The 14787-nt window shown below is 37.6% G+C and overlaps 1 protein-coding gene across 7 annotated transcripts in view; it reads right to left on the reverse strand.

Moving 5' to 3' along the window:
- Positions 1-3765: 3765 nt before the first annotated feature.
- The window catches only part of LOC137268869 (agrin-like), a 403012-nt gene continuing 391990 nt past the window's right edge, over positions 3766-14787 (reverse strand). For all 7 annotated transcript variants that reach the window (XM_067803449.1, XM_067803448.1, XM_067803452.1 and 4 more), the window contains 6 exons: positions 12000-12116; positions 10672-10858; positions 10275-10356; positions 9205-9444; positions 8946-9049; positions 3766-8327 (listed from right to left, as the gene is read on the reverse strand). In XM_067803449.1, coding sequence (XP_067659550.1) covers positions 8179-8327; positions 8946-9049; positions 9205-9444; positions 10275-10356; positions 10672-10858; positions 12000-12116 — 879 coding nt within the window. In that variant the 3' untranslated portion in view covers positions 3766-8178. The remainder of the gene's footprint in view (positions 8328-8945; positions 9050-9204; positions 9445-10274; positions 10357-10671; positions 10859-11999; positions 12117-14787) is intronic.

A 14787-nucleotide genomic window follows, 5' to 3' on the forward strand; every position in this document is an offset into this window, starting at 1 on the left:
CTGTTAAGCGAAGTTCGGTCTAACTACAGTCTCGGTGGTAGGGAGATAGGAAACGTCACAAAAGCACTTTATAGGAGAAAGAATAGCACAGAAATCAGAAATTAGGTTTCTTTTTATATTTCAATATAAATAAAACAAATATGATGAGGCTAATCCCTATTAAACCATATATCCTTTAAAACGCCTGTAACGAGAGTTTTCATTTGACATGTAACATGGCACAATTGAGTAGAATCCAAGAAAGCGAAGATGACCCCTATGACCTTGAGGGTCGAATTTGACCTTGTTCCACCATTGAGATTTTCCAAGACTTTTTATATGTTATAAAGGAATGGTTCGGGGTCGTAAAACAGTTGAAATCGGTTCTGTTGCAGTTTGTGGTGTGTATGCTCGGAAACTGACTGGACTGTCAGGGACTGGCGGAGAATATCTCCAGACCGGTGGGGATGATCTTAAGAGACTTTACGGGTGGCTAGACCTAAGCGTTTACGACAAAGGGACACATAAGGCGTCAGGACACCGATACAGTAAGCATTATTATCCATAATCAGAGGCAACAAAAAATGCCTGTTATCATGTAAATTGAAACAATATTATGCACGTGAGTGTTTGATTATATGGCCTCTGATTAGAGTGTGAGTTCAGTTTTACGTTGCATTCAGCATTGCTCCAGCTACTCTAGATAACAGTCGTCTGTAAATAATCCTTTCTGGACCAGAAAATCCAGAGATCAACAGCATGAGCATCTACAGTGCCTGTCAAACGTGAGTCATCATCAGTGAAATTCCAATAGACTTGCACGTTAATTAACTCTTGCAAGAATAATTTTCAAAAATATATTTTCGACCGAATTGCTTTTAATATTTATCTACCACCTGGGAAATCATCTCAGCTACATACACGTAATTTCTATTCAGTTGATTATTACGAAAAGAAAGCCGCAACTATTTCAACACCATATATTAGACATGCAATCGAGTTTAACATGGCTGTCTATGGGATAGATTAAAATCAAATTCGTAAGACTGTTGAATACCAGATACCTTCCGCCATCTTTGAAAGCGAGCGAGGTTGCTTTTGGTTAGGTTTAAGGTAAGGTTTAGGGTTAGGTTTAGGGTTAGGGTAAGGTTTGGGGGTTAAGGTAACGGACACTAAACGATATGGCTGGTAAGTATCTGGTATTCTGTGGATGTACCTAGGACAGTGCTCATTATATCAACCACGTGTCCATCAATACTTGATTCCCTGCAGATCAATGAAAATACAGCTGTAATGTTGTCTGTGTCTCTGAACAGAGAAACAACCATCCATGAGGTATGTACACATAGCCGAAGATGATTTCCAAGATACAAAATATCAAAATATAATGGCTTCTCTTCAGTTTATGAAAATTCTTCTTGCAACAGTTGATTAACATGCAGCTCTATGGGAATTTTACTAATTATGACTCCCTTTTGGCTAGGCACTGTATCTACATTGAAATTGTCATAGGATAAGTGTCAGCTTGATCACTCAACCCTGTTATTTGCCTTATGACAGGCATGGGTTAATGAAGATCAGTTCTACCCCTAGTGTACAGTACACAACCCTGTGCACTTAAAAAAACCTACAAATCCATTGGCACATGACCAGATGGTGGCCTCATGAACAGGTGCAACCTGCAGTGAACTTGGACAAAGTACTGTGACTATGTGTCCCAGTCCATGCAGCTGTGAACTGGGTACCTGGTTAGGATGAGAGAGACACAATAAACTCAGTGCGCCTAGTGGCAGCAAGAGTTGCATACTCCTCAGGGAGTTGAGATTGAAATACGATGTGCTGTTGATATTAACATCCAGTGATCGAGGGGAAAAATACCAGCGCATTGAGCATGCACTAGTGCATGGATATGTGCACTATATAAATATCCTATATCATATCAGATCTTCATGGGTTACTTGAAGTGGCATTATACAAAACAGCCTTAGCGATGAGACTGATCAGGGGTAATCTTATATTAAATTGATGTATGAATCAGTAAACTCTTCCAACACCCTGTCAAATTCAAGTATATGAAACCCCAAACATACAGAAACAACATATGCTACCATTTTCTGCCCTTTTCTTTTGCCAGAGAGAGATTTGTTCCCCTGGCATTCTTGATAAACACAAACGATTGCATCTTCATCCTGGCAACTTTAATGAGTGTCATTTTAGAGTGAGTGAGTGAGTTTAGTTTTAACCTGCACTCAGCAATATTCCAGATATATGGCAGTGGTCTGTACATAATTGAGTCTAGACCAGACAATCCAGTGATCAACAGCATGAGCATCAACCTGCACAACTGTTAACTGATGACATGTGTCAACCAAGTCAGCAAGCATGACCACCCGATCTCATCTCGTAAGTCACCTTTATGGCAAGCTGAAGGCCTATTCTACCCCAGACCTTCATGAGCCCAATCATTTTAGAAGTTGGGATGCACAATATGAACAAACTTTACTGATAACTTCTCTTATATCACAAGGCCATTTAGATCTTGTAAAATCTTGTAAGAACAAAAATCTGTATCGAAACATTACAGTTGTGAAATAAGTCGTTATCCATCAAGTTTGTTCATACACCATTCCTGGTGATGCTTTTTTTTATATCTCACACTGCTCACTATTTCAGTGTGACAATTATCTTCTGGGTATGAGTTCATCAGTTTTGTACACGTCCCATGGTGTGTGTGTCATTGATTGTGTACATGACATGAAGGTGGGTCATCATAAATTTTTTTTTAATCAATCATATTGTACACAGACATTCTTCACAAAAATCCTGTCATATCAAAGAAAATATGTGTTGTTTTAATACTTCTTTGCACAGTATTCAAATTATACTACAATGTCCAGGCTTAAAGTCGGAAGAAAGTAGAACATTTCTCAGTTATTAACCACTTCCAGTTGGAACCAGCGAGCATGCCGCTGACAACCGAGCAAACACAATCTGTCCCAATTGGCACTTCAAACCCCGGAGCAAAGACGTGGCTAAAGTACACAACTCTGTACATCTAACCACTGGTGCACCATTATCCTCAAGCTAAAAAAATGTTTAATAGGTTACTGACCATTTCTTATCAAGGACAGCAAAATGAATGCTTGTAGCACTACCAGATGTCCGACGTCCCTTTTTTGTGTGGATACCAAGGTGGTTAAGTGGGTTAGACGGCTGACTTTACTGGCAGTTAGGTGCTGGACTCTGGGGATGTGGGTTAAAGTCTCGAATGGGACTCAACCTAACAAAGGTATTTTAATCTGTACTTTACACACAAAGTGTAGTCCCAAATATACCATGTACCGTATGTCTCACAACTCTGAGAGTTCATGAAGAAGATTTCAGAAAATGGCTCAAAACATTCATACTTGACAATGTCATATGATTTCATTGCAGATGTAGTGGCCACAAATTGTTCGGGTCCCATGCTGGGATTCAAACTACGGACATTTGGACCCGAAGTCGAACACCTTGTCCACATGACCAAAGAGATTAAGCCTGTCAGCAAGTTGACAAGGTAAGGGTGTCATCTGTGTGATGACTCCACGCCCTGCTACTACACAGACATTAAAGATATTCAGTTGTATCAAATACTTAACAGAACTGAAAAATGAAAATAAACTGAGTACATGGTTTGACCACAATGTTTAATGATTACTTTTTCCATTTCGGAAGTGAACCCATGTCTTCAGCACAATGACCCAACACAACACCACAAGGATACATCCAAATAAAGAGAGAGCCAGATTTATTTTCTATGAAATTTATTCATCATATTGTATACACATTCAGATACACAGTGAATGGCAATTAATTCGCCGATATGTCAACAAAACTCTGTACATAACATATAGACAATGAGCTAAATGCCAGTGAGTAATCGAACTAAGTATCATGTGGTAGAAACAGCGCTACATCAGGATGTGATGGAAGCAGTTATTTACCAACCACATTGCAATAAATCAGGGACAATGGTAGCAGGTATACCAACCGCAATAAGTGGAATCTGAATTTTTGAGTAAAATTGTGTATTTTTCCAAGAAAAAATTACAACAATTCAGGCATTTTCTGTACCAACCACTCTGCAATAAATCAGGGACAAAGGAGACAGTCATACCAACAAAATCTCAATAAACCCAATCTCAATTTATGAGTCATTTTCTGAGTTTTAGAGGCTTCAATTTCTAAATGTGAGTTACACTCATTTGATATTCCATCAAGAACTGTTTCATTCAAACCAAAGATGGGAATCAAACCACAGTGCTAGGTGTAATGGGTAAGCACCGTATCCACTGGGCTACCCATCCATTGCTGAACTGTTGAAATTGATGCATTGTGTATTAGTACCACTACTGTTTCATCCAGGACATGGTATTCTTAGAATAGAAAATGGACCAATCAGCTACAGGGTTATTTCATTAAGTTAAACCAAAAGAACTTTTTTTAATGTCTCTATGCCTGACTCAGAATGACAATATTAAAGTCATAAAATTCAATCAGTACACAACTTTCTTACTCAAAAGATAAAATCATATTGCTGAATCAGGTGTTGTATTGTATAAAGTTAATGCTGCTGGATGTTGAATCATGTGTTGATAGAAAATACGGCGAATTTCAGTATGTTTACACGGCATGTGTATCAACAACAAAAATGTCAGTAACAGCTAATGCATCAAGTGTGACCATTCAAATTATTATTCAACCAGTCTGCAACTAACACTGAATATAAATCTTTTTAGCATTATAAATTATTTTTGTAACTTTCCCCACACACATTGAAGGTGAGTGTTTAAAGTTTAAACTTCAATTAAAGCAACAATGTTAAATTTGACAAGGAAGATAACAGAGTGAAAGATGTTTGTGATATATGCTAAACAATGGTATGTAAACATACCACTGACTGTGCATACAGGTAGTAGCTGTTGACATCTTTTCTTTCCATCAATATTGAGGTAAAACTGTTTAAAATATTTGGTATATATACCAAACTGACAGCATAACCAATATGGCAAGTAGCCATAAATACTACTTTCATAAAAAATAGAATTCTTTCAAATTCTTTACGACGGTTCCTCTGCAACAGACAAGTTCTTCATTGACATCTTCTAAAAGTTTCTTCTCAGCTAATGGAACAATGACATGTATCTGACTTCAAACAGCATGGTGTACATAAATATCATGTAATACTCAACCTGAAAAATAATGCAACATTAGTATCACAGATATACCCAATAACAATGATAGCTTGAGATTTATTGGACTATACTATGAAATTTGGTTTATTCTGTTTTAATGTAGTTGCAGTTGTATTTCTACTATTACATAAATCGATGTCACATACTTTTTATTGATCATTATGTTTGATCAGTCATGATTTTACACACCACTCGTGAAAAGTTAGCATCATAAACTGAAATCTTTTTGATTTAAATTTAATTTAAACACTGACATCTTTCAGGTATGCAGAACAGCTGTTATATCTTGCGGTACTAGTTTCCAGTGTAGGCGAAAACATTGGTGTCGAGCTCTCAGTGCAACCTCTTGAGAAGTGTTATTTAAAGTTAACAGCAATTTCACAACAAACACACCAGAAATAGGCTTCCTACATTATACTGAAGCTGGGAATCGAACCAGGACTGTCTGCAGTGATGGGTGAATGCTTTAACAACTGGGCTACCCCACTTCCACCTAAACAAAGTGGATTTTGAAGAGCATTAAATACTATCTGTACCTGGCAATATGTTGTCTGCTTTTTAGATTAGCTTCAGCATAATTGAATCATTAGCTTTGGTTATCTGCAAACATTATGCTTAACGTGAGAAATTATCCTGTGTTCATGTACATAATGCTTGTTGACTCAATGCATGTCAATTAGCAGCCAGAACAATTTTTAGTCCCAACATGAAATTCAAACCTCAGACCTGATCAAACGTCAATACCTTGTTCGCTTGACTACAAAGGTTGACCCCGTGAGCGATATGACAAGGTAAGGATGTCATCTGTGGGACAACTCCATGAACTGCTACGTTAATCTTTCTAGCATCACATGTGAAAACTGAAGCTACAAACACTATCGCAAGATCTATAAGCATTGCTACAACATTCTAAACATGTACAGCAATGCTTTATAAATACAAAAATATATATAGGTATGTATTAGATGAATATAACAAACTTATGTTCAGAATTTCATCAAAGTAAACTCTGATCTTTTCACTTATGTCAAATAATACCCATGTTTCAAAAACTGAACAGATGTTTACAATTTTCGATATTCACATGACAAGTTTTAAACGTCCTGAAGATACACATTCTGAACATTCAGTCAAGATGTACAGACCAGAACATGATATGATTTATAATTAAAAGTCATATGGGGTTTCACAACACCATAGGTAAATCTAGTCAACATACATTTACACATGTAAGATATGCAGGATATCACATTTTAAGGTGGTCATACAGTATGAACAGTGCTTGAACTGTTCTTGCGGCAGGTCCACATATCAAGATCGCGAGAGTGCCAAACGGGTTTCTTGACTAATAGAAAACAAAAACAATTTGAACCCTGTCGAATGATCCCATTCTAAAACACTCTTTATTCTTGATAGACGGAATGATAATTTTCTGTCACTGGTGCGGGTACTAATTACTAAAATTATCTGACGGAAACGTGTGAAGCCAAAGCACCAACTTACATACACTTCTGCCATCATCAGTAGACAATATAGATGCTCAATTCGCATTTGTCAGAAAAAACTATGACAGTGGGACATATTTCACGATGTTATGACCAAACATGTTAGTGACTATAGGCCAAGAAAAGAACTAAAACAAAATATTTACAATTTGTAAAATGTTTGTTTTCGATTTTTTTCAGTTTACACCACTGATAATTACCCTAAGAGACTACATTCCTAAAACTGTTCACATTTACGTATCTTTTCTTGGCCTTCATATCATCAGTAGTTAGGTATGCAGTCTTCCCCACTGATGATGTTTGCAATACAACACAATACAATATATACAAATAAAATGCAAATTCACAGATTTCTGGGGGCACACAAGAATACCATCAAATCTAGTCTTCAAACTCCTTGATCTTCAGATCTTATGACCAATGCTGAACCACCAAGCATCTGTCTGACCATGATTATCACACATTTTTATCAATTATATACTGATCCAACTTCAGTCATGCAAAAATTAATATTCTTTGCCAACTCCATACTCCATCACTTCAATACACTCATGATTGGGCTTCCAAATTAACCCATCCATTTTTGTGAAAGGAAGCATGGCTCAGATTGTTTAATAAAATATGATATTTTCTTGAAAATTTATGCTGTGAAATTTTGAGTCAGTAATATTTTCGTCATGAGTATCATACCAAATCTTGAATAGTATGGTGAAGTATTAACTAGTATTGTAACAAGTATAAGCTCATAATTATGTTACATGTATATATTTTTATACTGCTTTTAGTACTGGGTTTATACTTTTATACAAGATACTGTAAAATGTATTCATAATTTTATCAAGTACTCTTTGTAACCATTCTCACAAAAAATTCATCAGATTCACAATGTCTAATTAATGTATGATTAATGTACTAGTATTCACAACTTTTGGTTGTTTAAATGGATTCCTGATCAACTCTGAATGTCCCCAATCTCCTTCACCAGAGCCCACTCAAAAATCATATGTCAATTTTTCCAAGGTCCATGGACATTGTTTGAAGTGTTCCGCTCGTGATAATCCGAAGGAAAGGCACAATAATTTGTCCTGTACATCTATTGAACATAGCTCACAGGGTTGTGCATCAATGTTTGTGGTAGGAAAGTGTTCACAATCACAAATGAATAATTCTCAGTGTATGACACCACATAAATGTCAATGTCGTGACCCAGAGATCATGTCAAACTGAAGGTTAAGGTCACATATTTTTGGGGTTGTGAATATGCTGCAGGTCACCGCATAACAAATCTTGATGCAGAGTCCTCTCCCTTTCTCTGCTACCACAGACAACTGCCCTTACTGTACCAGTTTTCACATCAGAGGTCGTGAACTTTGAAGGATGGGGATCACAAAATATTCAAGGTGGGAATGGGCAGAAGTGAGGCTGTCCTATTATGACAATGTGACTACCATGTCGTGTAGTTATGAGCAAAAAGCAATTGTGCTGCTGTGGGTCTCACGGTCCTCCACAAGGTGAAGGTCAACTCTGTTTATCATAACCTCATCGATACAGCCAGTAAATCCAGAGTAATACTCTGGGGGAAGTCCCCATGGCAGGTCGGGCTTCCCTCCTGAAACAAAGCGAGAGAGTGTTTGGTTTGGCGATTCAAAAAAAACCAAAACTTTTGGATGACCTGCAGACCAATGCCTCCAGAAAAAGACAAAAAAACATAAAACATATATAATCAAACATTGTGAAACTGGTACAATACTTTCATTAAAAATTGGGATTTAAGACCACCCCAATGGTGATGAAGACCTACCTATCCACAGGTATGATGAAGACCGACCTATCCCGCAAACATATCCATGGGTATGATGAAGACCTACATATGTACAGGTGTGATATGAACCTACCTGTCCAAAGGTGTGATGAAGACCTACATATGTACAGGTGTGATATGAACCTACCTGTCCAAAGGTGTGATGAAGACCTACATATGTACAGGTGTGATATGAACCTACCTGTCCAAAGGTGTGATGAAGACCTAACTATGTACAGGTGTGATATGAACCTACCTGTCCAAAGGTGTGAAGAAGACCTAACTATCTACATTCTGTGATGAAGACCTACACATCAAGATGTGATATAAACCTCTATAAAGACCTCCCTATCTACAGATATGAAGACCTATCTGTACACAGGTGTGATGAAGACCTATCTATCCTCAGGTGTGATGAAAACCTACCTATCCACAGATTGCCATCAGTGTCCAGTTGTGAAGCCCCAGCTCCAGACATGGATGACAGCATCGTCTCACTGTCCACCTGTAAACGACCTTCAGACAGCTCTCTGTAAACAAAGACAACTGTTGAGAAGAATGACTCTCCTAATGATTAATTACAATGTGTATGATTAAAAAGATTTTTAAATGTTATCTGAAATAGATGACAAAATGCATAATCCAAAGAGTCCAAAAAGGTTTTTATTGTTAAACAGTTCATTACCTTATGGCTGTAATCATGTGCCAGTTCCCATCACTGACAGGCACTGTAGATCGGATCTTGAACAGATTTTTCTCACTCTGCTTTCCAAGGTTAAAACTGAGCTCAACATGTTCATTGACAACGGCCACAGCGAGATAGTCTCCCATTACACTAGTCCCCTTGTTCTGGAAGGCAATCAAACCGTTTCGCTCCTTCGTTCGGAACTTTATTTTGATATTGTTGATTCTCTGTGCTTGAGATCTGAAACAAGACATTTATGACATCAGCAAGAAAAGATTTTATGTAGAAATACAGCTTTAGATTAGATTTTTCTATTATATGAACATTCTGAATCAGAAAGTGTTCAGTGTCAGTGAGCTAAGATTCAGGACTCTGGGTAACAAAGTGTCCTAATGTCTGCCCAATAGTCCTCATTTGTCTCAGCTTACAGAAATGAGTGAGTGGGTTTATTTTTTTTCGCTGCTTTTAGCAATATTTTAGCAATATTTCAGCAATATCACAGTAGGGGGCACTAGAAATGGGCTCCACACATTGTACCCATGTAGGGAATCGAACATGGGTATTTGGTGTGATGAGAGAACACATTTACCACTAGGCTACCCCACCGCCTTCTACAGAAATGACCAAAGTGAGACTCTTTGATGCTTATCAATTGCTCCACACAAATGGTTGCATCTGGAATTTGATGGCACAAAAAGTAGCTTCTGTCAGTTCTGCATGGTCCACAACAACACCTTAGAAATCTGGGTCAAACATGACAAGGGACATAACTCACTTAGTTTCAGTTCCATTACAAACGTGGATCTCTAAACTGTAAACACACTGGACTAACAGGTAGGGTAGAACATTAAGCATAGTGGGCCTACCTAAACATATTTCACAACTTTTGGTTGGGATAATCAGATGCAGTTGGTGATAAAACCTGTATTCAACTGGCATACTGTGAGAATCAAGTTGTCTATCTTTGTAAAACAAACCAATCCAAATAAACAGAGGAGACCCAAACACAAGTGTCCGACTACATCAGATTTCTAAATACAGTGTTCTAGATGTCTTCAAAACATACTTACTTTTGTGTTTTCTCATTTGGATACTGCAGATACGTATTTCCATCAAACTTGACTGGTTGATCCTTGTCAACATGTTCTGCCCCTATAAAGCACAGCCTTTATTACACAACGATATATTCGGTCCCATCAACAATCCAACAAAACATAAGAAAGGAAGCATCAAATTATTCTTTTTAGACCCTCATCACATCATTTTAAGAACACCATATATGTCTATTCAGCAAACAGTTCTATCATGGCAGGGGTACAAAAAATATGCTTTACACAGTGTATATATATGGGGAATCAAACTTGAATCTTCAGCTTGATGAGCGGATCCTTGAGCACCATTCCATTCATGAACTACATCAACACATAAAAATTTGTTTTTAAATACTCCATACTGATCAACACTTACTCTTTTCACACCTCTCCCCCATGAACTCTAGGGGGCACCTGCAATCAGCATCGTTCAGCTTGGGGATACACACCCCACCGTTCATACAAGGGTTCATGTTGCATGGGGCGCCAGCATACTCCTCGATGTTTCTCATCTCCTCCGCAGACTCCATCAGGCTGTCAATGGTCTTGCCGTTGATTGTTATCTGAAGGTTAACAAACACTTATCAAGGGCAATAACTCTGGCAAGCTGACCTGACACACATCCTGTTGGTATTCTAGAGGACAAGCGATCTCCAGTACTCCATGTTTGTCAATCTGGCTCATGGTGACAGTTGCTTTGATATACCAGACCAAGACTGAAGTGAGTCAGTGTGTTTAGATTTATGATGCTTTGTTCAAGCAATATCATGGCAGGGACACAACAAAAGGGCTTCACACATTGTACCCATGTAAGGAATTGAACCTGAGTCCTCAGTGTGATGAACACACACTTTAAACACTAGCCTACCCTAACCAGTCCTCATTGGATGATTTGCAGGGTGATGAAGTAAAGACTGACCCTGTCAGTTTACATCATATCACATCAAGATTTACCCACACTGGTCTTCACAACTGAAGAACTCATGAGGAATCTGAACGTGTATGTTTGGCATCTGAACACTTGTACTCTACACAATTCCCATCATTCCTTGTCAGAGTGAGAGACATTAGTTCTGTAATATCATGGTGGGGATACCAGATATGGGCTTCACACCCTCTACCCATGGGTTACCATGCTTTAGCCACATGGCTACCATGGAATGACTGATGAAACATAATAGACCTGGGGTCAAACAATCTAAAGCAACCTGGATGCATTTAAAACACCTTTTCACAAACTCAGTCCCATGACCACACACTGAGTGTCATCAATTACCCACCCTGGTCTCTATCATCTACCTACTGTATTGCCCCGGAGAAGTTGGCAGAGATCTGACACAAACTCTCCATCACTTACTCCCTGTACTGCCCCGGAGAAGTTGACAGTGATCTAGTACAACCTATGCATCACTTACTCCCTGTACTGCCCCGGAGAAGTTGACAGTGATCTAGTACAACCTCTCCATCACTTACCCTCCATATTGCCTCGAAGAAGTTGGCAGTGATCTAGTACAACCTATCCATCACTTACTCCCTGTACTGCCCCGGAGAAGTTGACAGTGATCTAGTACAACCTCTCCATCACTTACCCTCCATATTGCCTCGAAGAAGTTGGCAGTGATCTAGTACAACCTCTCCATCACTTACCTCTACACTGCCCCACAGAAGCTGGTAGAGATGTGATATAATGTATCCATCACTTACCCTCTGTATTGCCCCAGAGAAGTTGGCAGTGATCTCTGCTCCGGCAGGTAGGGATGATTCCCCCTTGTAACCTCCGATGTAGAGAGGTCGACCAAGGTTAAGCTCCTTCATAGTGCCCTGGAACACCCAGACAATTCCTTCATCAGACAAAGACATCAACTAAGATTCATCATTCATTAAACCTACACAGCATATATCTCCACAATACTATCAATACGTTGTAGAACTGAACAAGTAGGGGACAGCCTAAATGGGCTTCACACACTGCACCCATGTGGAGAATCAAACCTAGGTCTTGGGTATTATGAGCAAATGCTTTAACAACACTGCCACCCAACTGTCCAAACACTGCCTAGAGGCTGCTTAAAGTTAGACTTGTAAACCCAAAATTTTAACCATGTCTTTGAATTGACCAAACATCACTGAAAAGAAGTTCAAGTTTGAGAAAGGAAACTTAAAGTTTCAAGTTCTTCTGATAAAAAGCAGATGAAGTTTGCAATCACTATCTCCATCCAAGACATTTCTTTTTGGATGGCATTTATCAGAGATTTACTGAAGCAGATGTGTGGTTGCTATGGCTACAATATGCATATTAGTAAGGTCGAAGCTAACCTGGATATAACCCATGATAAAAGCAAGTCACAATCCTAGCAGTAGAAGCAGTATCTATGACAATGGATCACAAACCAATGTTAGAAGTATTTTAGGTTCCAAGCATCACACAGCAAAACAACCAAGAAATTGATATTTCATCATTCATATCTCTCCTCAATTTTCCTTTGGAGCAGCAAAATATTTATAACAAGTAAATGAGACCTTAAAAAAACAAGACTCATTAGAAATATCAGTGTTTCAAAAATAATAAAAAATGGTATAGCTTCCAAAGAATACATCAGAGAAGCAGGAAAAGTATATGTCAGATTTTTATAATATTACAAATGAAAACTATTTCATCAGTAAGAGATACTAGGGGAATACTGTTTGTACTAACAGATGAAAGGCTATGGAATTCATACAATAACACGAATCTGTATTTTGTAAACCTTAATGTAAAAGTCCAAACCAACTCTTAAACAAATAAAAACTTTGCTTTACTATCCTTATATATCCATAGTGCTGTGACCACTGACCCAAATTTTCTGTGAAGTGTCTTGAGAACATCTCCATCAGGATCCTCAATTAACACATAGCTATATCATAGAAGGGCATCTTGAGTACTGACACTTTAAGTTTAAGGTATAACTGTACAAAAAGTATTTGATATGACTTAACTTCACACTGATTCAACTTACCTACAGTAGAGTATTACTTACTACATATATGAAGTCAGAGACACAAACAACAGAAAAATTGTTTGAAAATGTTCAAAGCATAAATTGTCTGCTATCTCCAATTTGTGCACACACCATATTTGTGAAACAACTTTTAAAATGTTTGGACACAAGTTTGCAATAAAATCTAAATTGTGTCTTGGTGGGATGGAACCTGTGTGCAGGGATGATGATCAGTTGGGAAAACCTGTATCTCTCCATTATCAACTTTTCCTAGTCTAGATAGTTTTCAGTATTTATTATATTTCAGAATGAATTTTAGGAGCCGCAAGTCTCAGTGATAATAACAAAATTCCAGAGAGTACAAGGATGGTGCTTAGAAATGTCAAGTGCTCACTCATGCCTGACTGCAGTTAAACTTAAAGGGAGATAACTCTTATGACACCATGTACATTGAAAAGGGTTACTTCCCTTTTACCACTTCAAATATTGGTTCTCATTATGGTTAACTTGCATTTTTTGTGTTTTTTTAAGAAATTGATGGTTTTCAATACTTACTGACAGTTTTCATGCCAAATACAAAGTGAGAGATGCAAGCATTTATTCCGTGCCTGTGTGCACATCTAACTTGTGTGATTCACTGTGACAATCAGGCTATCAGTTAAACAATATACAAAAAAATCCTAACTAGAAACACTTTCTTGTATCATAAGGAATCAAGAAAACTAAATGCTTTCACAAATTTATATAATCTCTAGTGAATAAAAAATGCAGTTTCACAGAAAATAATAATTCCTATAAACATTAATGTCTATGAGAAACATCAAACATGAAATGTAGAACAACAGTATTGCTTCAAAGAAAATTGGGAACAACATTCATTAATGCCATGCTTCAGCACAAGAATTGTCAGAACTGATTTGCAGAACTCTTCAGACAAGAACACCATGTAAATCATGCATTAAACCTTCAGAGTGAGGCCACCTTATGTGAAATTTTCTAATCTGTCAAAACAATACATTGCCCTCCCTACATATAAAGATATCAAAGCTGTTTTATCCAGTAGTTATGCAGTTATTTCAATACATGTCTGACTTTCTTATTTGATGAAGCCTTAATGTGATTTTAATTAGAGTGATTTTATTACAAAGCAAACCAAAAGCATATGCACATCTAAACACAGTTGTATCACTTTCACTATCTACCTGACCAAACGACTTTGATACAGGTATGTTGATAATTATGTCCATTACGTCAATCCATCTCTTTTTGCAAAAATTGTATCATAAAAACCTAACAGTTTCACATCATTTTTTTACAAATATTTCTCTCACAAGATTCTTCTGTAGGTCAAAATAAACGAAGAAGTACTTCTCAATCACTGCTTGGAATAATTATGGCATTTAAAATGTTAGTGAAAAAACCCATCTATATAACACAATTTTGATTGTTTTTTGAGTTGGTTACAATGTTTCAGGGGTACGTGCCCTTTCCGGAATCATTCATTTCATTTACTG

This window comes from Haliotis asinina, chromosome 16, assembly GCF_037392515.1.
Source record: "Haliotis asinina isolate JCU_RB_2024 chromosome 16, JCU_Hal_asi_v2, whole genome shotgun sequence".
Classification (NCBI taxonomy): Eukaryota; Metazoa; Mollusca; class Gastropoda; order Lepetellida; family Haliotidae; genus Haliotis; species Haliotis asinina.